Genomic DNA, 25341 nt, shown 5'->3' with positions numbered 1-25341 from the left:
GGACTGTACTTGCTCCCTCTTGCACCCAGGACAAATAAGTGGACTACAAGGGGCAGCTGGCTGGCCTCTTATGTGAAACAACAAGCTGCAAGAGGCAGTCTCCTTGATATACTACGCTTACCAGTGGCAACTATTCTAACTGAATCCTGTTGTTGGCTTCAGCCTGACAACCTGTGAGTCTCTAAGAGAGTCCTCTGAGGTCCTGGGGGGCTTTAGAAATGTACTTCGGTGATACATTGGGACTCAAAAGACCAAGTCAGAAGGTAAAATGATTGACCAGGATTCATATCGGTTTCCTCTTATTGAATTTTTGTCATCACTATATTACATTTTACCCTATGTTTCTATTCAGTTTAGGATTTTTATTGATTGGCATTTGACTTTATTATTGTTTCGGTACTGCATAAATTCTTTACTCATTGCTTTAAATTCTGCCAGTCTGCTCTGTGCCACAGCTACCAGTGGGCTGGGCTCAGGTTAATTTGACAAATGCAAAACAACACTTGATGGACAGAATGCAGAACAATGTCATACATTCACCCCAGTACAGAGATCTGGGCCTAAATCCATCGGGGCATATTTACATGTTCTGGCGCATCTCTGCAAATCAGCAGGGATGCGCCAGAACAGATGAGTCATGCAATCCCCTCCTTGCACGACCACAGATGCGCCGCATTTACAATGCGGCGCACCATGGTGCAAGGAAGGGAAGATGCGTGACGCATCTTGTGGTGTATGGGCGGCGCATTGCTGGAGTCGCGTCGCAAGCGCGACGCAACTCCTGCAATGCACAGGGGCCACTCATACATAACGTGGTTTGTCACTCCTTACGCCTGCTTCAAGGGTGAATGTATGACATTGTTCTGCATTCTGTCCATCAACTGTTGTTTTTGCATTTGTCACCCCGAGGGGGATGGGTATGCTCAGACGTGAGTCCCATGCTCTCCACACCACTGGAGTCAAGCTATCCTGGCTGAAGACGGCTGATAGCCAGAAACAGGTCCTAGGATGCTTGATTCCAGTCCAGGAAAGACATGGCTTGGCAGTTCGGGCTGGACTGTTCCCATGAGAAACAGGGTCAAGGCTGATTTGCATATGGCCATGTCTGAACTGGGGTGGTGTGGAGTGCAAAAAAACCGATGGATTTAGGCCCAGATCTCTGTACTGGGGTGAATGTATGACATTGTTCTGCATTCTGTCCATCAACTGTTCTTTTTGCATTTGTCACCCCGAGTGGGATGGGTATGCTCAGACGTGAGTCCCATGCTCTCCACACCGCTGGAGTCAAGTTATCCTGGCTGAAGACGGCTGATAGCCAGAAACCGGTCCTAGGATGCTTGATTCCGGTCCAGGAAAGACATGGCTTGGCAGTTCGGGCTGGACTGTTCCCATGAGGCACAGGGTCAAGGCTGATTTGCATATGGCCATGTCTGAACTAGGGTGGTGTGGAGTGCAAAAAAAACCCAATGGATTTAGGCCCAGATCTCTGTACTGGGGTGAATGTATGACATTGTTCTGCATTCTGTCTATCAACTGTTGATTTTGCATTTGTCACCCCGAGTGGGATGGGTATGCTCAGACGTGAGTCCCATGCTCTCCACACCACTGGAGTCAAGCTATCCTGGCTGAAGACGACTGGTAGCCAGAAACCGGTAATAGGATGCTTGATTCCGGTCCAGGAAAGACATGGCTTGGCAGTTCGGGCCGGACTGTTCCCATGAGGCACAGGGTCAAGGCTGATTTGCATATGGCCATGTCTGAACTGGGGTGGTGTGGAGTGCAAAGAAAACGATGGATTTAGGCCCAGATCTCTGTACTGGGGTGAATGTATGACATTGTTCTGCATTCTGTCCATCAACTGTTGTTTTTGCAGGTTAATTTGACGGCATAAAGGGTTCAGCCTGACAAGGGCTATGATTATTCCTTCACAGGGTAATCATCCATCACAAATACTTATCCAATTTCCCACGATAGACATCTAAACTAATCCCTAACATCTTTGCACAATCAGCCTGTAAACACAGAAAGTTAGTACATGGCAAGCCCCACTTTAAGTTTGTTCCAGGTTTTGCTACCATTATTCTTCTTTGCCTTTCTGGCAGTTGAGCACTATTGTTATAGGTCCTTTTTTAATTAAAAGCTGTAGTTCCTCAAAGATGAAGTGTATGGTGGCATTCGAGTTAGTATTATTATTATGGCTATAAATCTTTGACGGTCAATTAATACCATATCAATTTAAAAAAAACAGCATATTCAAGTCGAAAATTCAAAGAAAATTTTTGAAACACTATAAAATAATTTGAAACTCAACCTAATGTGAGGATGTCTGCATTTAGGCATTTGTTATAAGCAAAAACGTTTATTATAAAATTGTCTCAGCCTGCTAAAAATGCAAAATCTGCTAAAATGCACGTAATCATATGTCAACATTTATTAGAATGGTTAGAGGATAATGTCTTCATAGACTTTACCAAACCACTTAAGAGACTATCATCATTGGGTAATGAAGTAGAGCACCCACTAATTCAAGGCGGTAAAATACCAGTAAGTTTAGTTTTTATTTTCAGTGTTGGCAACTGTAGTTTTAACACCTCTGCTCCCCTGTGTCCACTGATTCGAAGGGGTTATACTTGCCACTGAGGCAGGTACAAGAACCTCAGTCTTTCTGAAACAGGCGTTAGATGGTTGAGGAGAGGACCAGATGGCCATTGTCATTGGTTAGTGGCAGAGGTGCCTCTACTTTGGCCAACTCACTGCTCTACCTACACCTCTCCCATTTCCACAAGTGTGGGGGGCGGTATTGTGATCTTATGCCAGATGCAGTTTTGTATATATGGGAATTCTGGCCTCTTAAAACCGGGTTTAGTTAGTTGATAAGATATATCTATTGCTTTGCCTGGGTCTGCGTCAAATATCTTTGAGCATCTCAACTACTTAAAGCCTGAACAGATGATCCGGGTCAAATGGCAAACAAAAGCGTAGTTGTACCTCTGGATGAAACTCAGATACCCTCAACTAGACAAGGCATCAGAGCAAGACAGTGCCCACTGCATTTAACATGCATCAACTGTGTGTGTTAAAACTAATAATGCCCTCTAAAGCAATGTTGCTAGCTCTTTTCCTTTATGCATTATGGAGATGCATCAACAAATCATCCCAACGGCGTTCGAGTTGCACCTTTATGTGGCAGCTCCATAGCAGTGTTAACTAAAATATCTATTTTCATACTTTCTTTGTCAGGAGGAGGTCCATCTCCACTGGCCTGTCTAAGTGCTACAGTAGTGCAGGCTTCAATTTGTTTTTGAATCCGGAGGGTGAAAATCAGAGCCTTAAGAGGTTCCTTAAACTGGTCTTTGGAAAATATTAAGATGGTTTTAAGCATTAGAAGGAACTGGGCTACAAGCTCAGTTTATAAAGGGTTTCAAATAGGAAGTCATCCTCTTCCATAAGTAGGACCACTTCATGATGTGCTGCTGCTAAGGCAATGACAAAGAGTGTCATCTGGTGGTGAGAGGAGACATTTATGCAATATACTTCCACGGAAACTTCATCCTTAGGATCCATTCTGTAATCCTGCCATGCTTCCTCCTGATAATTGAGGTCATCATTGCTGGCAATGTGTCAGGTTTTGAGTCTTGGTCAGAATCTGCTTGAACATTTAATCACAAATGTGGAAAGGTAATGACCACAGGGTGGGACTATATTTTTAAAATTGAACAAGCCTTTAATTCTTCTGCTATTTCCTCCTCAAACGTCAGTTTCCTTTTCTCTGTGGAACCACAAGTTTAATAAGTGAGTTGTACTATGATATGCCCACTTTGGGAATCAAGGTGTATTATGTGGTGCATGTTATCAGGATGTTACCTGCCTTATATAGGAAGTGGGAGGGTCACGGAGGGAGTGATCAACTTGAAAACCTGTCTGAGTCAAAGGAGTCACATCCGCTCTGCTTCATAGCCGGGCTACTTGGTGCCAGGTGCCAAACAGTGTTGACTGTTATGCGTATTGCCGATAGTGGATAATTTTTTTGAGGTGGTTTCTTGTACAGGTCATAGGGCTCTCACTGCCATTCTTTGTTGGAAATCCAGACCCTGAGGAAGGATCCTTATTGAATGGGATGCCCTGCTTGGTTTGAGTGGAAACCAGAGGTGCTGCCTTGGTCTTCGCTGTGGGTTTTGTGGAGGGACTGGGAGATCGTTCCCCCGGATCGGTGTATTCGGAGGGGATATAAGTAGCAATCTGCTCCTGTGTGACTTCCGTGCAAAGTGATGGGCACCGGATATTTTGATCGGAGTCGACTCTTTTAAAGTCTTCAGCACTGTTGCTGACAGACTCTGGAGAGTCTTAGCGTTGTATTTCAGTGTAATGTACTTACATTTAGTAACTTACACGTCTGACAGTTGCCTCGGATCTAACAGTGTTATAAACAGAACACCTCTTTATTGCGATTCCTCTGTAAGCAGAGGTTACCAAATCATGTTGGTCCGACCACAGGAATCTACGCTTACAAGATGGGCACAAATTAAAGAGTGTGTCCTTCGTGCCCCCAAACCAGTCATTCTCAAATGACCTCCCATTGTTTTGATGCTTAAGAGGTTGACAATTGTGAGATGAAGCTGACAATTCTGCCCTTAAACCATCAACAGTCGTCCTGAGCAATAGCTTGAACTTCTGTACTTGTAAGTCTTTTTTTCCAACAATGCCCCAGTCCACTGGTGATGAAGTGCAATCTAAAAGAATGGAGCCTTTGAGGACACTTCTGAAGCAGATGTTGGAAAAAACAATCTGAGGCCAAGTATGGGTCCAAGTGAATTTTGGGTTTCAAGGGTAGATATCACAAATCACCTTGATACCAAACTTCCTGTAATGTAAATTCTAGATGGCATAAATGTGCAAAGGATGTGATCTACTGATACAAATGTTGCATACATATTACACATGCAGTGAAAAACGGTTTTAAAAAAAGAGTTATGGTTCTGGCTTAAACAGGACACGACCAAAATTCGCCAGTTCTGGTTAGCAATACACACAACATGACCCGCCAACCATGTTGTTTCCTTGATAGCTCATCTATTACCGAGCCGTTGGTAATATGGTATTTTGTGCATGGCTGGTGGGAAAGGGTATGGTGCGAGTTTTGTGTATTAATTACCATAACAGGTGAATTTCAGTAGTATATCTTGTTTGAGCCGAACCATTACTCACTTTTAAATGTTGGGCTTTTCTCAGTCAATTAAATTTTTTAGCTTGCACGCACTTATTTTCAAATCGCGGTTAGGCGCTGGGCCTGGCTTACAGTCAGGAACTGTGGGCAACCTCCTGCCATTAAAGAAAAGCCAGATGCTCAGTGCTTAGCCTGACTTTTTTTCTCTCTCTCGCTGAAACTCAGGAGTCAGAAGTGATGGGACAGTCGCCCCCATAGTATTAGTTACATTTGGAACCTATATGGCCACTTGCAAATTCCAACTGGCTGGTCATATGCTATTTTTGGTGTTTTTTTCCTTTTGTCAGCCTTGAATTTTTCATACCTCTGGGTACCCCTCATCACCGCTGTGGTCTGAGTCACCTTTGGGGTTGGCCCAGTCATGGCTGTGGAAATATGTTTTTCCACATCGGAAAACTTGGTTGTAAGAGCAAACTTGTAAGTTTGCAAGAGCAAAAAACACATCCATATCTTTTCCTTCGTCACTGCAGGGTTATTCACCTGGCATCATCTTAACTCCCTTTCCCTCTTTCTGTTGTGGACTCGTGCACTTAAATACTAGTGAAGGGTCATTTCTAGATTATTCAATCCCCATTAAGTATTCTGGCCAGGCCTTGATCCTGTACGACTATCCAAAGACTGTTCTACATCTTCAAACCATTTCCCCCAATCTAGTGCTATGAGAGTAAACAGGTTCTGATGGAGTCGCTGCGGAGACTTGGCCTACCTTCTCAGCAAGCCTTCTCCGTAATATTACTTAAATCTGTACTTTTTTGGTGCTAACCTTTAGAGTCATTGTGGAGCTTCAATTTCACTGAAGGTGTGTTGGAGTGAAATTAAGGAATCTCTAAAGTTACATTCAAAGGGCATTCCAAGCTCCAGATATCCTATATACCCGTTTCCCATGCAGCCAGGCTCTCTCAAAGCAGAAATGACCTATTTAAATCGATGTTGCCAAGACCAATAGGATGAGTGGGTCAGATTTTATAATTTAGAAAGACTTCCCCTGCACATGTGGAAGATGCTCAATTAGTAGTCAAATAACTATTGAAAGTCAGAGAAACACAACGTGAAGCCAGCAGTAAACTTAGCTCACATGAATAGAAATGAGAAAAAAGGCCAATATGGTAATGTGTGGCATGGATTTTACTTCTGTAAACACAAGCCAGGCCTGACTCTATGCAAACATGGATGCACCATCTCTTTTAGAGTATGTGTGCGACAGGCTTAGGATCTAGAAAACCAATATTCTGAATTAAACACCAATGGGTGTGCGCAATCACCATTTTAAGATAAACCTTTTTTTTTAACCAACTTTATTGAAAGTTTTGCGGCAGTACATATATCTTCACAGTAGGAAATCATTGTGCGTACATTAATGTAAGGAGACATGTTATCAACATAACATGGGAACGTCAATTCACATCGACAGGCCATAATAGTTATGCCATTTCTCCCCACTCGCTCATGACTAAGATAAACTTTACTTTCACAACTATTCGTGCAAACAAAATAGAAAAGTTTATTTTCCTTATCGCGAACTGCAAGACTGCTGTATTTCAGAGCTACTAATTTTCTGAAAGCTGCAGAACAATGTTACAATGTTACAAGGCCACTGTGCCTTGCGCAGACACGTTTTGGAAGAAACGCGACATTTGCATAGCGCTCCAGGTGGCTCTGAAACGTCTGCCAGCTGCCCGTAGCTCCATTAACAGTCATTGTCCTTCTACTATGGCAGAGCGATGGTATGAGAGGATGTACAGAGAGAAGCCCACCCTTTCTCCATAGAGCACCACTGAAGGGAAGCGTATACAGAGAGGTGAATCTCTAGGGGGTGAGACGCACACACTGTTACGGCGGAGAGGGGACCTGCCGGAGAGCTGACATCCAACTAAAGACCAACAGCTCTGTAAGGTATGCAGGACATTTATCCTGGAGACATTGTAATGGCTCAGACCACCTAATTATGAAGCTAACTATATATATATATATATATATATATATATATATATATATATATATATATATATATATATATATATATATATATATATATATATATATATATATATATATATATATATATATATATATATATATATATATATTACCTACTGGCGGTCGCCAGTAGGTATATATAGTTAGGATTTTTTCTCTATGGGATTTTTGAAAATTCTATGTCTAATAACTTTGGCGTTTGTGGACGGAATTGGCTGAAATTTTCAGGAAAATGGAACATTTTGTTTCTGAGCAGCCCCTGAAAATTTGGGGGGGGTCGTCAAGGGGGGGCCGAGAAAAAAGGGGGGTCCCAAAACGTGTTTTTGCCATGCAATTTTCCATAGGGCGGTTGGCCTCACTTTTAGCTCGAACGGCTGAATGGATTTCCACGAAACTTGGCAAAATTGTAGATATTGTTTGCCCGATGTGACTTTGCTAGGTCTCAAGATATGTGGTCCTGTGAATTTTGAGTAAATTAGGTTTAAAAAAAGATATATATATCTAGAGCCGCGCCCGGTACGCGTACCGGGGAGCGCTCCAGGCGCGCCACGCGACTTGCACATGGCAAGCTGATTGGTTCTCGGGTGTCTGTAAACATTCGAAACAGTCCGCAGCGGCCGCCATCTTGTGTCTCGGTAGGATTGAGACACAAGAGGTGGCGTACCGGGGAGCGTACGGGGAAGCGTACCATGGAGATTAAAAATGACAGACTTTAAAAAAAAAAAAAAAAAGCTTCTTTTTATAAATTGGAGGTAGTTCTGAAAATAACTTTTTTTTTTATTTTGTTTTATATATATTTTTTTGTTTTTGTTGTTTTATATTTTTTTTTAGACTTTTTAAAACAATTTTATATTTTTTTTGGATTTTTGTCAAGGGAAAAACAAAAACAAGGATTCCAAAACTGCTCAACAGGAGCAAAAAAATTAGAAAATTTAGGGACTGGAAGAGCAGCGGTGTTGCTGTTTCTTTAGGGCAATGAGTTCAACACTCTGCGCCCCATAGCAGAGCAGTTCGTCACACTCCGTGCACAAAAATTTGATGCCTGCAAACACCGGCTGAATGTTAGGGACCATTCTTCCACGGGGTGGTCCCGAAGGTGTTGCTCCACCAGTGGAGGTGCTGCCGCCATCTGTTGGTACATTCTGTGCCAGCTCTCTGACACTCTCCCTGGCAAAGTTGTTAGGGTGTCTTCTTTTCACATGCCTGATCAAATTAGCATTCCCAAAACTATATTTTTTCAGAGGATTGCCTCTGGATAAACTACTCCCACATATTTTGCAGGTTACTTTGGGAGCGTTTACTTTTTTCTGTCCTTCAGGGATGTCGTAAAATTTCCAGATGAAATGTTTTTTTTTCTTTTGCTGAGGAGGGTCCTCATCTAAAAATCCATCTGAATCACTGCTGGATGACTCTCTTGCAGCCATTGCTGGAGATCAGAAAAGTAGGAGATAGAGTAGACAGAACAGCTCTTGCTCTCTCCAAGTACAAAGCAATAGTGAGAGAAATGGGTGGGTTTCACACAATTTGGAAAAAAAAAAAGTTCTGAACCAATGAAAAGTGTTATTTTAAAGTCACATGGTTTGACGCGCTTACGCTACGCGCCCCGGGGCGCGTCCCGGGCGTGTATCGTAAGCGCATCGGGGCGCTTACGTTGCGCGATCGTATGCGCTTCCGGGTGCGCTTACGCGGTGCGTCATAAGACGCATCTCGCGGCTACGCGATACGTGTCTTATGACGCAAGGCGTGGCAGCTACGCGATACGTCACAATGTTGTTTTCGTTCGCGGCAATAGCGCTTCCGGGACGCGCACCGGGGCGCGCCGCAAGATTGCGCTTACCCGTGCGTTCACCTGTCCGCGCCCCGGGAGCGCACCAAAAATAATATAAAAAAAAATAAAAAAATTATAGAATATAAAATTCGATTTAAAATGTATTATTTTTATAAAGATTTGCTATTAAAAAACCTATGAAATTCACTGAAAAAACCATAGGTTATAGACCATATATAGTTAGGAATTAGCATTTACAAAACCTTGAAAATTCACTGAAAAAACCATAGGTTATAGACCATATATAGTTAGGAATTAGCATTTAAAAAACCTTATTTTACTCACACAAAACCATTGAAATTCCATATATAGTTAGTTGTACTAACTACATATCGCGCACCCGCAATCCACTGCTGATGATGTCACATATTACATCATTCATGACATGGTCAGTGACATCACTGATGACATCACTGATGACATCTCAAATGACATCACTGATGACATCACTGATGACATCTCATTTGACATTACTGATCACATCATTCATGTGATGATACGATGAACCTCTTCAGACTCTAATATAACCTTAGATACACTCAGTGTAAACAGACACTCACAGACTGTCACTCATCCATGGAGTTACTCACACACCTAATCAGTCTTGCAAAGAATCAATCACACCTCCATTTCCTCAACTATATAGTTAAACACACCTTACTTATTGAAACATATAATAACACATATTTACTCTGTTATACAATCCCTGATACAAGTTCACAATAATCCATACAGCCACTCACACATTCACTGGCTCTTATGCACAGTTATTTATATATGTCAACTACCACATGTACTGTGTTTTACATATGTACTTACTTTGACATGTAGCACTGAGATATCCATTCACTCACCAATACACTCATGCACACAGTAAACCGCCCATACAGCTGTTTCCACATGCACTTTTGAACCCATACATCTAGTGAATCAACTGCTCACACATCTATGCACAGAGTCATACACCTCCCAGACACCCACACACACACTCAGTCTCCCATACAAATACTTGGCCAACTAATCAATAACCCATATAGTTAGTCATATAGCTAATGATCAACAATTGCATCAGATTACAAAACAACAGACACAATGGTGCACAATTTAAAACAGTTTAGTCACTAACCCATGCACTCAGTGAGACACATTTAATCACTCACTTATACAGTCAGTCATGCACCTACTAAATACATCATCCAGACACTTATACATCCACTCATTCTTCAATATATAAGACATATTTTAACTTTACAGAAACATACAGCCACTGGATGTTGTCATCAGTGATGTCATCAGTGATGTCATTTGAGATGTCATCAGTGATGTCACTGACCATGTCATGAATGATGTAATATGTGACATCATCAGCAGTGGATTGCGGGTGCGCGATATGTAGTTAGTACAACTAACTATATATGGAATTTCAATGGTTTTGTGGGAGTAAAATAAGTTTTTAAATGCTAATTCCTAACTATATATGGTCTATAACCTATGGTTTTTTCAGTGAATATATATATATATATATATATATACATATATATATATATATATATATATATATATATATATATAATATATATAAGTGTTAATTAGGAAATAGACTAACCTATTATGGGAAGTAGGGATGTGTAACAAAATGCTTTTGGTATTTTTAATGTACTTTTTTTAATGATGAATTCTGAGATTAAGATAACTAAAATCATTCTGAAACAGAAGATGTATGAGCTGATGTTTCGTAATAAATAACCTGTATTGCAAAATACTCTGTGTGTATATTGTTTCCAGGGGATGGGTTTGCACATATATACAAATGTGACGCTAAGCACTATATCATGCCAAGTTATTTGTTTCAGGCCTCAGGGAATACATTTCACAGTGGGGGATCTAAAAAGGCAAATCTCTGTTCTTTTTCTGGATCGAAGAGACCTGCCTACACTGCTACTGATGGACTTTGCGGTTGGAATTGGTTGTTGCATCTATCTATTACCTACGCACAAACTACAAACTGTATACTTCCCAAAAACAGCAGCCACGGGTGAGTAGGTAAGGACTCTTAGATCAGTTTAAATATTACAATTCGATATTTATACGCGGGCATCTTGGACTCTGTAATCTATCTTGAACATTTCTGAAATAACAGTGCGGATGGCGCAGCAGCTCGTTCCCGGATGTGGGCAAGAATAGCACGAGAGGCTAATAAGGAAGTTGTCACAGTAGTTCATAATTGGGGGAAACTAAAGTTCTCTTCCTGAGTGTGTACTGTGACAGGCAGGAATAGGACATTCGATGATGAATGTGGAATGACAAGTAAATGTCTAGGTAGACTCCATGTTTCTAGCAGAGAGGATGCAGAAAACTTAACAGGAAACAAAGACATAAAAGACGGTATGCCGTGTCTTAGTTCTTTGGTTGTTGGGATGTTGACAATATCTAGTTTGGATGTGTTCAGAATGAGGAACGGCAGTGCCATCTAGTGATGAACAGAGGCAACTACCGACTTGTAGATCATTGGAGGATGGAAGGGTAAGAATATAAACACCTGGATGTCTACAGCAAATAGCTGATAAACAAACTAAATCTGACCTAGGAAAGAACCTTAAACAATAAAATGTGATTACAAAATATGCAACTGGGGTACGTAGCAGTTGTTAAGCGCAATGAAAGTAGAAAAATGTAATAAAAGATGACTTACTTGAGTAATGCATGCCCCGGTGAAAGCAACAATAACTGCAACTACGTTGACGGTAAGCTGGAACTGAAGGAACTTGGAAATACTATCATATACATTTCGTCCCCACATAACCGCTTTAACAATGCTGGAGAAGTTGTCATCAGTAAGAATGATGTCAGAGGCTTCCTTCGCGACATCAGTCCCAGCAATGCCCTGAAAAAGAGGAAAAGAAACGTTTAACACGGACATAATAGTAACCAATGTGAAATATCTTCGATTAAAACAAAAACGAGACTATTTAGGCTTCCTGGCTTCTAGTGACAATTTACGATTTAATAAGCACAATAGCAAGTCCAATCATAACAATAAGCCCAACAATTCGCTGCCTTTGTGAGGTGGACGAGCCTTTGACATATTCTACACTACCTTGAAAGGGTCATCACCATACAGGAAAAAAATACCATGTTTCTAGTACGAAAACAGGAATATTTTAATTTCTTAAATCAAAGTCGGCACACAGGAGCTTACCTCGTGCCCACAGCTTGATTTTTTTGGTATGCTGCGACAAACGGCCTGCAAAGCTCACAAACGTCAAAGCTCAAAACCTCCTGTGATTCTGGGCAAATCACTTAATCTCCCCGTGCCCTAAAATGAAAGTGTGTCCTTGTCGCGTCGTTCGGGTCACAGAGCACACAGGAAACGGTATGATGATCTATAGTATTCTTTATTGGAATGCAGGCGGTATTGTTGTATCATTTGGGTGAGCTCCTGAACCCCCTGACCTCTGCCCCTTGACCGGATTGTGGTGTCCTTGTTCCCCTGACCCTGGCTCCTAGTGCCATCCTGTGGGCACGACATCTCCCCCCTGGGGGGGGGGAGGGGAAGGGGGGAAGGGGAGAGGAGAGAGAGAGAGAGAGAGGAGAGAGAGAGAGAGAGAGAGAGAGAGAGAGAGAGAGAGAGAGAGAGAGAGAGAGAGAGAGAGAGAGAGAGAGAGAGAGAGAGAGAGGAGAGAGGGAGAGAGGAGAGAGAGAGAGAGAGAGAGAGAGAGAGAGAGAGAGAGAGAGAGAGAGAGAGAGAGAGAGAAGAGAGAGAGAGAGAGAGAGAGAGAGAGAGAGAGAGAGAGAGAGAGAGAGAGAGAGAGAGAGCGAGAGAGAGAGAAGAGAGAGAGAGAGAGAGAGAGAGAGAGAGAGAGAGAGAGAGAGAGAGAGAGAGAGAGAGACGAGTGAGGAGGAGAGAGAGAGGAGAGAGAGAGAGAGAGATGAGGGAGAGAGAGAGAGAGAGAGAGAGAGAGAGAGAGGAGAGAGATTTGGTCGCTGTTCTCGACGGTGGGTGCTGGATCTTCCTGCACATCTCTCTGGTTGGTTCGTTCTTTTGGCGCGTCTCCTTCTTCGTTTTCACCTCTTTAAAGTGGGAGCTGTTTCTTGCGACCTGGTGTTGGCCAGCAGCAGCCGTGATCATGGGCCCGTTCACTTTCACCACCTTTAGCGGATCTTTTGCAAACGCGCTGTCTGACTTCCTCACCTGCCGCTGTTTCATAAACACCATGTCCCCTTCCTCTAACATGTGAGGCGTGGCATGTCGTTTTTGATCGGCGTATTCTTTCATTTTTGCTTTCTGTCCCTTGTCTCTGATAGCTATTTCTTTCTGCTCTGCTTTTTTTCTTCTTTCATCTGTGGCAGTCTTGTTCTGCTCACTCGCCCTAGTACCAGTTCAGCCGGGCACTTTCCTGTGGAACTGTGTGGTGTGTTCCGATAGTCCCTTAGTACCTGGCACAGGCTTGCTCCGATCGAGATTTGAGTCACTTTTGCTCTCTGTACCGCCTTTTTGATGGTCCCCATGAACCGCTCAGCCATCCCATTCGCTTGTGGCCACAGCGTCGTTATTCGTCTGTGACGTATGCCTGGTACGCCATAAATCTTTTAAATTCTTCGCCTGAGAAGGGTGGGCCATTGTCCGTTTTCAATGTCTGTGGCGAGCCCCATGCTGCAAAAATGTCATCTAGCACTGGTAACGTTGCGTTCGCCGATGTTGACGACACTGTCTTTACTAGGGGAAATCTTGAGTACTCGTCTATCACAACCAGAAAATAGTTTCCTGTTTCTAGCGGCCCGTAGAAGTCAGCTGCCAGCTCGGTCCACACCGCCTGTGGTAGCAGGGACATTTGCAAGGGTTCTGGTTTTGACAGCGGTCCTGTTATTTGACATACGTGGCATTTTGTCACCATCTCTTCCACCATGTTATCGAGTCCCGTGAACCACACTTTTTCCCGGAGCATCTTTTTCGTGGCCACCATGCCTCGGTGTGATTCGTGTGCCAAGTCCACTGTTCTTTTTCTCAGCTTTTGGGGCATCACTATTCTGGTGCCTCTCATTATTGTCCCGTTTTCGCATTCGGACAGCTCCTCATTTATTCTTTTGAAGGCCAGCAGTTCTTCTCTGTCTATTCCTTTTCCTACGCACATGTTATTGTTTACGTGTCTCCATCGTTGCGCCCTGTTGATTCTCATTGCCTCCTGCATGGTGGCGTCCTGTTTTGTTTCTTCCTTTAGTTCACTCTCTGTTATTGTCGCCGGTGTACTCAGTTTCAGTGCGAAGTTCAAGTATTCTTCTGCCATTGTGGTCGCTCGTGACTTTTGCGGCAGGGGGTGTCTTGACACATAGTCTGCTGGGTTTTGTTCTTTTCCTGGCTTGTGGATAATTTTGAAATTGTAGTCCATGAGCCTGATTCCCCACCTTTCTATTCTTGGCGGTATCTTAGCGTTCGGGTTGCCATAGATTGTTATCAAGGCCTGATGGTCGGTCACGATTGTGAACGGTTTCCCGTACACGAACATGTGGTAATGTTCACAGGCCCACACCACCGCCAGGCTCTCTTTTTCGGGTTGTGAATATCCCCTTTCAACGTCGGTCAAACTCTTGCTCCCATACGCAACGATGTGTCTTGGGGAATCTCTCCCGGGCTGATGTTGTGCTAAAATCGCTCCCAGCCCCACGGGGCTTGCATCCACTGTCAGCTCTGTGCATAGCTTCGGGTCAAAGTAGGCCAAGTGATCTACTGCTGTCACCGCTTTTCTTATCTCTTCAAACCCTTTGTCACACTCGCTGGTCCACTGAAACTTTTGTCCTTGTTTCGTCAGCTCTCTCAGTGGCGCGCTGACGGTGGCGAAGTCTTTAATGTAGCGTGCACAGTAACTTGCCAGCCCTAGAAACGATCTCACTTCTGCCACGTCCGTGGGCTTCTTTGCTTTTTCTAATGTCTCTACCTTGCTGCAATCTGGCCGCATGCCTTTTTTGGAAAATATGTGACCGAATAACACGAGCTCGTTCCGCCCCAGTTTGCATTTTTCTTCGTTCAGCGTTAAACCTGCTTCCTCTAGGTGTGAGCATACCTCCCTCAAAGCCGTGTCATGTTCTTTATCCGACTTGCCGAACACCAGGATATCATCACTGTAGTTCAAACTGTTCTTGACCGGCCTGATGACTTGACGAATCGTCTCCTGAAATATTTCTGCAGCCGACGAGATCCCGAAGCTCAGTCGTTTGTACCTAAATAGTCCGAGGTGGGTGGAGAACGTCGTGATGTATCGCGACTGGGGGTCTAGTTCCAGTTGGTGGTACCCCTTACATAGGTCCAGTTTCGAAAATTTTCTCGTGCCTGTGAGGCAGCTAATCATGTCATCTAGATGTGGGCCAGGGTGTCGCTCCCGCTCAATTGCCTTGTTAGGGATCCTCATGTCCACGCATATTCTTATCTTTGACTTGTCCTTCTTTGGGACGGCCACGATTGGTGACACCCATGGTGTCGGTCCATCTGCTCGTTCTATGATGTCCTGTCTTAGTAAGGCCTCCAGCTCTTCCTCGACTTGTGGCTGTAGGTGTATGGGCACCCTTCTGTGATGTTGCGCGACTGGTCTTATCGTTTCATCTATGTGCAGCGTTATTTGCCGTCCTTTCAGCTTTCCTAAACCTTCTATCAGTTTGGGGTATTCTTTTAGAATGTTTGTTTTTCTTTCCGATATCTGATATGTCATTTCCATCAGCCCCATTACTTGTGCCGTGACGTTGCTCAACAAACATGGCGCTGGGATGTCTCCTTGGAGCACGTGTATCTGTTCCGTTAGTCTTTGATCCTTGTATCTTAATTCCTCCTTAAATTTCCCCAAGTTGATCACTGGTCTCTTTGCCCCCCATGTGAATACTTTCACTCTAGACGGCTTCAGGGTCGCCTTTACTTTCATCTTCTCGTATTCAGAGACGCACATGATATTGCACGTTGTGCCACTGTCCAACACAAACGTGGTATCGTGTGACCCCACTTTTATTGTGACGGACTCAGTTTTCTTTATTTTCTTTTTGTCCACCAGGCATATTACTTCGTCACGCTCTTCTTCATCATCTTCTGAGTCTGTGTTGACCTCTGTCATGAGGTATAGCCGCTCCGGTTTTTCTTCTCTTTCCTCGTCCTCGGATTCTGCAGACGAGCTCCTCACTCCTGTCTCGACGTGTCTGATGTGTCTGCGCGTCGACATCCTCCCTCTACCTGTTCTTCCACGGTCCTTTCTAAACTGCGCCCCTTGACATACACTTGCATAATGATCTCGTCCGTTGCATTTTCGGCACGTCTGGCCAAATGCTGGGCATGGGCCACCTCGGTGTGGGAACTCTAGTCCGCATCTGTAGCACGTTCCTTCTTGTTGCTTCCTCCCCGTCTGGCCGCTTCTGTCTTGTCTCCAGTTTCCTGTTTTGTTGTTGTTGCTCGCTATCCTATTAATTTGTTCTCCACCTCTTCCTTTGCCACGCTCCATTTCTTTCGCGTGTGCTGTTGCTCGTGCCTCTGCCCTCCCTAGTGCGAGGATGCTCTAATGTTATTGGTTCTTTCAGTATTCTTGTTCGGAATTCTATGTCCCGACATGCTGCCTGCCTGCCTTGACATAGCGCACTGTGCATTCCATAGCGCTTGGTATCGTTGTGGTCAATTTCATAGCGCTGTTTGTATTGCTGTGTATGCGCGCGCTGTCGTTCTCCTTGGCATTTGGTTTGCTTGCATTCCTGGCATTGTAGCGCGGCTAAGAAGCGTGTCCATTCACTTTATTAAGGAACCTCACTCGAACTCGATACCCAGCTCTGCCCCAGTTTCGATTTTTCGAGAGCGAGCGGCCATCTTACTGTTTATTTACTTTAGCCCGTGGCTCCTCCCCGCTCCCCGCCTCCCAGCTGACCCTCCCACACACGGATAGTCTACTATCGCCCCGTCCTCTCCTCCTCTGTGACCACCTGGATTCCCTCCATTGTGGTCGCTCGCCCTGCACTCGGCTTGCGCCTCGGAGTCTTCTCTCCCAGCTGCCTGCCTGTCCTGGGACCTGCTGCCTGCCTGCCTTGACATAGCGCACTGTGCATTCCATAGCGCTTGGTATCGTTGTGGTCAATTTCATAGCGCTGTTTGTATTGCTGTGTATGCGCGCGCTGTCGTTCTCCTTGGCATTTGGTTTGCTTGCATTCCTGGCATTGTAGCGCGGCTAAGAAGCGTGTCCATTCACTTTATTAAGGAACCTCACTCGAACTCGATACCCAGCTCTGCCCCAGTTTCGATTTTTCGAGAGCGAGCGGCCATCTTACTGTTTATTTACTTTAGCCCGTGGCTCCTCCCCGCTCCCCGCCTCCCAGCTGACCCTCCCACACACGGATAGTCTACTATCGCCCCGTCCTCTCCTCCTCTGTGACCACCTGGATTCCCTCCATTGTGGTCGCTCGCCCTGCACTCGGCTTGCGCCTCGGAGTCTTCTCTCCCAGCTGCCTGCCTGTCCTGGGACCTGCTGCCTGCCTGCCTTGACATAGCGCACTGTGCATTCCATAGCGCTTGGTATCGTTGTGGTCAATTTCATAGCGCTGTTTGTATTGCTGTGTATGCGCGCGCTGTCGTTCTCCTTGGCATTTGGTTTGCTTGCATTCCTGGCATTGTAGCGCGGCTAAGAAGCGTGTCCATTCACTTTATTAAGGAACCTCACTCGAACTCGATACCCAGCTCTGCCCCAGTTTCGATTTTTCGAGAGCGAGCGGCCATCTTACTGTTTATTTACTTTAGCCCGTGGCTCCTCCCCGCTCCCCGCCTCCCAGCTGACCCTCCCACACACGGATAGTCTACTATCGCCCCGTCCTCTCCTCCTCTGTGACCACCTGGATTCCCTCCATTGTGGTCGCTCGCCCTGCACTCGGCTTGCGCCTCGGAGTCTTCTCTCCCAGCTGCCTGCCTGTCCTGGGACCTGCTGCCTGCCTGCCTTGACATAGCGCACTGTGCATTCCATAGCGCTTGGTATCGTTGTGGTCAATTTCATAGCGCTGTTTGTATTGCTGTGTATGCGCGCGCTGTCGTTCTCCTTGGCATTTGGTTTGCTTGCATTCCTGGCATTGTAGCGCGGCTAAGAAGCGTGTCCATTCACTTTATTAAGGAACCTCACTCGAACTCGATACCCAGCTCTGCCCCAGTTTCGATTTTTCGAGAGCGAGCGGCCATCTTACTGTTTATTTACTTTAGCCCGTGGCTCCTCCCCGCTCCCCGCCTCCCAGCTGACCCTCCCACACACGGATAGTCTACTATCGCCCCGTCCTCTCCTCCTCTGTGACCACCTGGATTCCCTCCATTGTGGTCGCTCGCCCTGCACTCGGCTTGCGCCTCGGAGTCTTCTCTCCCAGCTGCCTGCCTGTCCTGGGACCTGCTGCCTGCCTGCCTTGACATAGCGCACTGTGCATTCCATAGCGCTTGGTATCGTTGTGGTCAATTTCATAGCGCTGTTTGTATTGCTGTGTATGCGCGCGCTGTCGTTCTCCTTGGCATTTGGTTTGCTTGCATTCCTGGCATTGTAGCGCGGCTAAGAAGCGTGTCCATTCACTTTATTAAGGAACCTCACTCGAACTCGATACCCAGCTCTGCCCCAGTTTCGATTTTTCGAGAGCGAGCGGCCATCTTACTGTTTATTTACTTTAGCCCGTGGCTCCTCCCCGCTCCCCGCCTCCCAGCTGACCCTACCACACTCCGCCCCCTCCACTATCCATTTATGGCCAATGCCTCTACGCGCAGCGTCCACACGCTTCGGCCTCGCCGAAGGTGCGCCAAAGGTAAGCCCGTCTACGCCCGTCCGCACCTGGACCGCGCCCAGCGCCAGACCCCCTGCCCCTCGCGCTGCCCAGCCCCCCCGCGTTACCTACGATGCTGCCACCCTCCTAGCCCTCAACCCCGGTCGCGCCCCCAACTGCGTCCAAGCCGCTCCGGGACGCACCCATGGCCCGTTCTCCTGCTTCTCCTGCAAATTTAGCGGGACCGACAACTTCCCCGCTACGACCACAAGACTGATTCCCGACCCCAACCACCTAGAATGCATCCTTCTCAACACCCGCTCGGTCCACAGGCACGCCATTGACCTTTGGACCCTACTAGACACCATCTCTCCTGACATCGCCTTCCTAACGGAAACATGGATGAACGCTTCCTCCGCCCCTGACATCGCCATCGCTATCCCTGATGACTATAAGATCACACGCAAGGACCGCACCGACCATACAGGAGGTGGAATCGCTATCGTCCATAAGAAAACTATCCGCATCTCAACCAGCTCTGATGCCAACCTCGCCAACTCCGAACACCTTCACTTCCAGATCCACATCGACCCCAAGACCACACTCAGAGGCACCCTCCTCTACAGACCACCAGGACCCCGCGCAAAATTCAGTGAAGACATCACGGACTTCATCACCCCACACGCACTCCCCTCCAAAGACTACATCCTTCTGGGAGACCTCAACTTCCACCTTGAAAAGATCAACGACCGCAACACCGCCACCCTCTTGGACAACCTCGCCAACCTCGGACTTAAACAACTGGTCACTTCCCCCACCCACATCGCAGGTCACACTCTCGACCCCATCTTCACCTCCAGCAACCATGTCTCCTTCAGCCACACTACGGATCTCCTCTGGACTGACCACAGCTGCGTTCACTTCACCTACAACAAGCCGAAACCCATCATCCACCTCCAACCAACTCTACAAAGAAACTGGAACAAAATCACCACAGAACAGATCTCCACATCGCTCCTTCAAACCTCCCCAGCCCTCTCTTCTAACGCCAACGAAGCCGCCTCCAACCTCACCCTTTGGTTATCCAACATCGCCGACAACTTAGCACCACTGAAAAAACGTCAACACAAACCTGGCATCAAGAAGGCCTCATGGTTCAACGACGACCTCAAGAAGTCCAAGAAACTGTGCCGCTCCCTTGAAAAGGCCTGGAAAAAAGACCCATCCACCAGCAACAAGGACGCCTTCAAAAGCGCCATCCGTACTCACCACCAACTGATCCGAAAAGCCAAGAAAACAGCATTCAAAGATCGACTTGACAACAACGCCCACAACAGCAAGGAACTTTTCAACATCGTCAAGGAATTCTCCAACCCCTCGGCCAACTCCAACGACATCACCCCCTCCCAAACCCTCTGCAATTCCCTAGCCTCTTTTTTCCACAACAAGATTGCTGACATCCACAACAGCTTTGACAACCAACCCGGAAGCCAACCCACCCTACCATCAGCTGACCATCTTCCCCCCATTAACACCCTTAACGCCTGGAACCCAATCTCCACTGAAGACACCATCCGCCTGATGAATTCCATCCACTCTGGATCCCCCACAGACCCATGCCCTCACCACATCTTCAACAAAGCAGACTCCGTCATAGCTCCGCACCTCCGTGACGTCATCAACTGCTCCTTCAACTCCGCTACCTTCCCAGAAGACTGGAAACACGCTGAACTCACCGCCCTTCTGAAAAAACCAACAGCAGACCCCACCGAACTCAAAAACTACCGCCCCATCTCGCTTCTTCCATTCCCGGCCAAAGTCATCGAGAAAGCTGTCAACAACCAGCTCGCCGCCTTCCTCGAAGCCAACAAATCACTCGACCCCTCACAATCTGGCTTCCGAGCCAAACACAGCACTGAGACCGCCCTCATCGCAGCAACAGACGACATTCGAACTCTACTGGACAATGGAGACACAGTCGCCCTCATCCTCCTCGACCTCTCCGCAGCCTTCGACACAGTCTGCCACAGCACCCTTTTACAACGCCTCAGAAACATCGGAATCCAAGGAAAGGCACTGGATTGGATCACCTCGTTCCTCACCGGAAGAACCCAGAGAGTCCGCCTCCCACCATTCAAGTCCGAGGCCTCTGAGATCATCTGCGGCGTACCACAAGGATCCTCACTCAGTCCCACCCTCTTCAACGTATACATGAGCCCCCTCGCGGCCATCGCCCGCCAACACACCTCAACATCATCTCTTACGCGGATGACACTCAACTGATCCTATCTCTCACCAATGACCCCAGCACCGCCAAAACTAACCTACACGAGGGAATGAAAGAAGTCGCCGAATGGATGAAACAAAGCCGTCTGAAACTGAACTCAGACAAAACAGAAGTCCTCATCTTAGGTAAATCCCCCTCTGCATGGGACGACTCTTGGTGGCCGGAAGCCCTCGGAAAAGCACCCATCCCGACAGACCACGCACGGAACCTAGGCATCATCCTGGATTCTTCACTCTCAATGAACAGACAAGTCAACGCCGTATCCTCTTCCTGCTTCAACATTCTTCGCATGCTCAGAAAAACATTTCGCTGGATCCCCTCCGAAACAAGGAAAACAGTCACCCACGCTCTGATCACGAGCCGACTGGACTACGGAAACACCCTCTACGCAGGTACTACCGCAAAACTCCAGAAGAAACTACAACGAATCCAAAACGCCTCAGCCAGGCTCATATTAGACATCCCACGCAACGAACACATCTCTGGTCACCTTAAAGACCTCCACTGGCTACCCGTCAATAAGAGGATTACTTTCCGACTGCTTACCCACGCACACAAATCACTCTACGACATCGGACCAGAGCGCCTCAACTCTCGACTGTCCTTTTACAACCCCTCCCGCCAACTTCGCTCTTCCAGCCAAGCCCTCGCCACTTTACCTCGCATCAACAAGACCACCATGGGAGGCAGATCCTTCTCATACCTGGCTGCCAAAACATGGAACTCACTCCCCGCTTACCTTCGCCTCACCCAGAATCACCTAGCGTTCAGAAAGCAGCTTAAAACGTGGATATTTGACAAATAATCCTCCTCCCCTCCTAAGCGCCTTGAAACCCTCTGGGTATGTAGCGCGCTATATAAATGTTATGACTTGACTTGACTTGACTTGACAGCCTGCGATGATCAATAGTCTTATGGCCTGTTCGTTGTCAAATTTGTCGAATGCACAGTGAGTCACTAGTTTTCTTAACCTCGTTGCGAAGTCATCTAGTGATTCCTCAGCTTGTTGGAAGGCAATCGTAAAGCTGTATCTCTCGAAGTCGACATTTCTTTGCGGATCAAACTTTTCCGTCAGGCACTTTGTTAACTTGGCATAGGTGTCAATGTCCGCGGCTGGCAGCGTTACCAACAGATCCTCGACCTCATCGCCCACATAGTTCAGGAATAGTCCTTTCATCTTGGCCTCGGTGACATCTGTTGCTTCAGCATAATTTTCAAAACGCCGAAGCCATTTCTCCCATCTTATCCCTGTTTGCGGTTCGGATAGGCTGAATGGCAGTGGTCTTCTGTATTGCGCACTTGGCTTTGGGTCTGCCATGTCTCCTTGCTTTCTGGTGTTTCTTTTGTCTATTTCCTGTGTCCTGTGCTCTTCCTGGCACTCTTTTGTTGGCTCCAGTGCTCCACTTGGCACTCTTCTCTCCTCCGTGCTCTTCCGGCACTCTTCTATTCTTTTCTTCTTTCTTTTGACCTTTTCCTTTTGCTCTTTCTCCTTTGTCCTTTATTGCCTTTGGTCTTTATCTTTTTCTCCTGTTAACTGTCCTTTGCGTTTATCTGTGCTTTATTCTTTTTTCAGCTTTTTCCTTAGGCAGATCGATTTTGCCTGTCCTCAAAATGGCCGCTGAGCCAATCTCGCTTCCGATTGGCTCTCTCGCCTGCTTTTAAAATGGCCGCCGGTCACATGGTGCTTCGCGGCCACTGGTGAGGCCGCCTGATTCTAAAATGGCCGCCGGACCTTCCTCGCGCACCTATTGGCTCTCTCGCCTGCCCTCAAGATGGCCGCCGAGACTCTCGGAATCTCGCGAGAGCTCGCGGCAAAGTTTCTCTTCCTCTCGCGCTTTGGGCACAGCGCTTACCGGCAGTCGTTCCTCGCAGCGGCCGGGGTGGGCTCCCGCGTCGCTGCGCTTCTGTTCCTCGGCGCTCTGTCTTCTCGGCGCTTAGTACTCCTGGGCACACCACGGTCTCGACGAGATGTGCACGACCGTCACACTGGTCGATGTCGCCGCCTTCGTCGTCAGTTGTCGCCTCGTTCGGGTCACAGAGCACACAGGAAACGGTATGATGATCTATAGTATTCTTTATTGGAATGCAGGCGGTATTGTTGTATCATTTGGGTGAGCTCCTGAACCCCTGACCTCCCACGCCTAAGTCCTGCTGCAGAGTCCTGACCTCCGCCCCTTGACCGGATGTGGTGTCCGGTGTCCTTGTTCCCCTGACCCTGGGCTCCAGGGTCCTAGTGCCATCCTGTGGGCACGACAGTCCTCATGTAACGTAACTGGTGCTATGTAAAGCGCTCTGATACCTGATTCGGTTAGGGTCTAGTTCGCGCTATATAAAACTCTGCAAAAAAAAAAAAACGTCAGCGCAAATCTAACGTGAAAAAAGCTCCTGCTAATGGTGGAGTCTGCTTTCGCTTTTGATCTGTAGCAAGAGCCTATTTGAGACTCCCCGCCCCTGAACACCAATCAACACAGGAGAAGCAGGGTTGGAAAGGGAGCAACGTTCCACTTCCAGGGAAACGTCCCCAAAGATTTCAGCCTTTTACTTCACAGAAACGTGAGGAAAAGTACATGATTTTAGCTGAAGTTTAAGGTTTGCAGGGAATTGTGGGCAAGAAAACGTAGTGCTATCCCTACAAGTGTCAAAACCCTGGAGTTTCCTGGCCAGGCTAAAGTTCTGCAGCCATCCACATCAGCAAAAATCCTTGTTTTCATGCCAAAAAATGAATGCCCATATGTTACGTTTTGAAGCCTTTTCTGTTGCGGGGGATACACTTACAGTCACAAGTGGGGAACGGTTTTTATTAGCTAGGAGTAGGAACACTGGATAGTAGAACATTTGTTATTACCAATTGGATTACTCTCCATTTATGGCCTTCAAATGTAAGCCATTGGCAATAATAAACATTTTGCAAAATGCACGGTCAATCACATGATCGTAGGGTAAACAGCAAATTCAGAGGTAAACAAATACTCACTTTTCTAAAAGACGGCATCTGGCTTCCTTCATACCCATTTTTAATTCATTAGTTTTTACGAAATAAATTGCTGACTGGTCAGTACGCAATAAAAAATCATTACAAGCTGCAGATCAGTTGACGACTCTGGGTATGCTATGTTTTTGGACAAACACCAAACGCTATAAACCCCTGCAAACAGAAGGGTCTTGAGGACAAAACGCTATGTTACCTTTGTAAATTGGCAATTGGAGCAAAAAACATACAGATATGAAGACTATCACCAATTTCAATTTTCTAGAAATTTTCTTTCATAATTTTTTCATTATCAATGATTTAGTCTTTTGGAAAACCATGAACGAACTACAAAAATGGCCCTTGCTAAAGTCAGAATTTTGTCTACTTTTCAGAAATATATAGTTTTTTGGGTTCATCCATGTTCACATCTCTTTTCACCACAATCTGCAAGAAGGTTGAAATAACGAAACATAGGAAAAATGGACTACCAGTTTGAAAAATGAAAACACTGTGGATACATTAAACTGGCTGTACAGTTCTTCTTGTTCCTGAAAGCTTGGAAGATGGTGATCTTAGCACAGAAAAGAGTTCACTGGTGTTATTTTAAGAACTAAAAACATACACTTGCTTGGACAGAACTAATTTTCATTCTATTTTTCCTACCAAAACTAACATTTTGCTTAATTTTGGCTATTTTCTCGGTTCCCTTCCAGGGAAACCCTTAAACCCTGTAGAATCCCCAAGATGTGCCTGGATACATCTTGGAGAGCGGGGGAGGTTTATGAAGGCCTAAGCACAAGGTGCCGTAAACATAAAAAAGGGCACAGCACTTTGGTGTAAAAGCTTGAGCAGCTAAGGGTTTAAAAAATAATTTTCAGAGCAGAATTTCTCGTTTAGAGTTAGTAAGGTCAGATGTTTGTATAATACCTACAAACATTGTGTCTCTGTGCTATTTGCCTGCTGACCTAAGAAACAAATCAACCGAGCTGCTAGTAAAAAGTTGTGTTTTCTGAAATCCCAAAATTGAATGAGTTCCCTAAATAACAAGCAAAAGAGCATTCCTTTTAATAGATCCACAGATAGAAAATAAATTAAATTCCTACAAGAAATCATGAGGAATCGGAAGTACAATTATTCCTTGAAAAAGATAATCACCAGTGACTTGTGGAGACTTAACTAAAGACCACTCTGGAGGAGTACTAGTTCTTTTTTTATAAGGCACCTGTGTAATTCGTGACACATTATTACATATAATGTACAAGAGATGAGTTAAGTATGTAGAATTGCTGACTTTGTGACTTGTTGTCCAAAAG

The 25341-nt window shown here is 45.9% G+C and overlaps 1 protein-coding gene across 5 annotated transcripts in view; it reads right to left on the bottom strand.

The window, feature by feature from the left end:
- The window catches only part of ATP2B1 (ATPase plasma membrane Ca2+ transporting 1), a 552666-nt gene that overhangs the window by 108622 nt on the left and 418703 nt on the right, over nt 1-25341 (bottom strand). For all 5 annotated transcript variants that reach the window (XM_078674265.1, XM_078674263.1, XM_078674267.1 and 2 more), the window contains exon 16: nt 11722-11913. In XM_078674265.1, the coding sequence (XP_078530391.1) occupies nt 11722-11913 (192 nt within the window). The remainder of the gene's footprint in view (nt 1-11721; nt 11914-25341) is intronic.

The sequence above is a fragment of the Lissotriton helveticus genome, chromosome 1_1 (genome assembly GCF_964261635.1).
Source record: "Lissotriton helveticus chromosome 1_1, aLisHel1.1, whole genome shotgun sequence".
Classification (NCBI taxonomy): Eukaryota; Metazoa; Chordata; class Amphibia; order Caudata; family Salamandridae; genus Lissotriton; species Lissotriton helveticus.
This window is presented reverse-complemented; position numbering and strand designations above follow the sequence as displayed.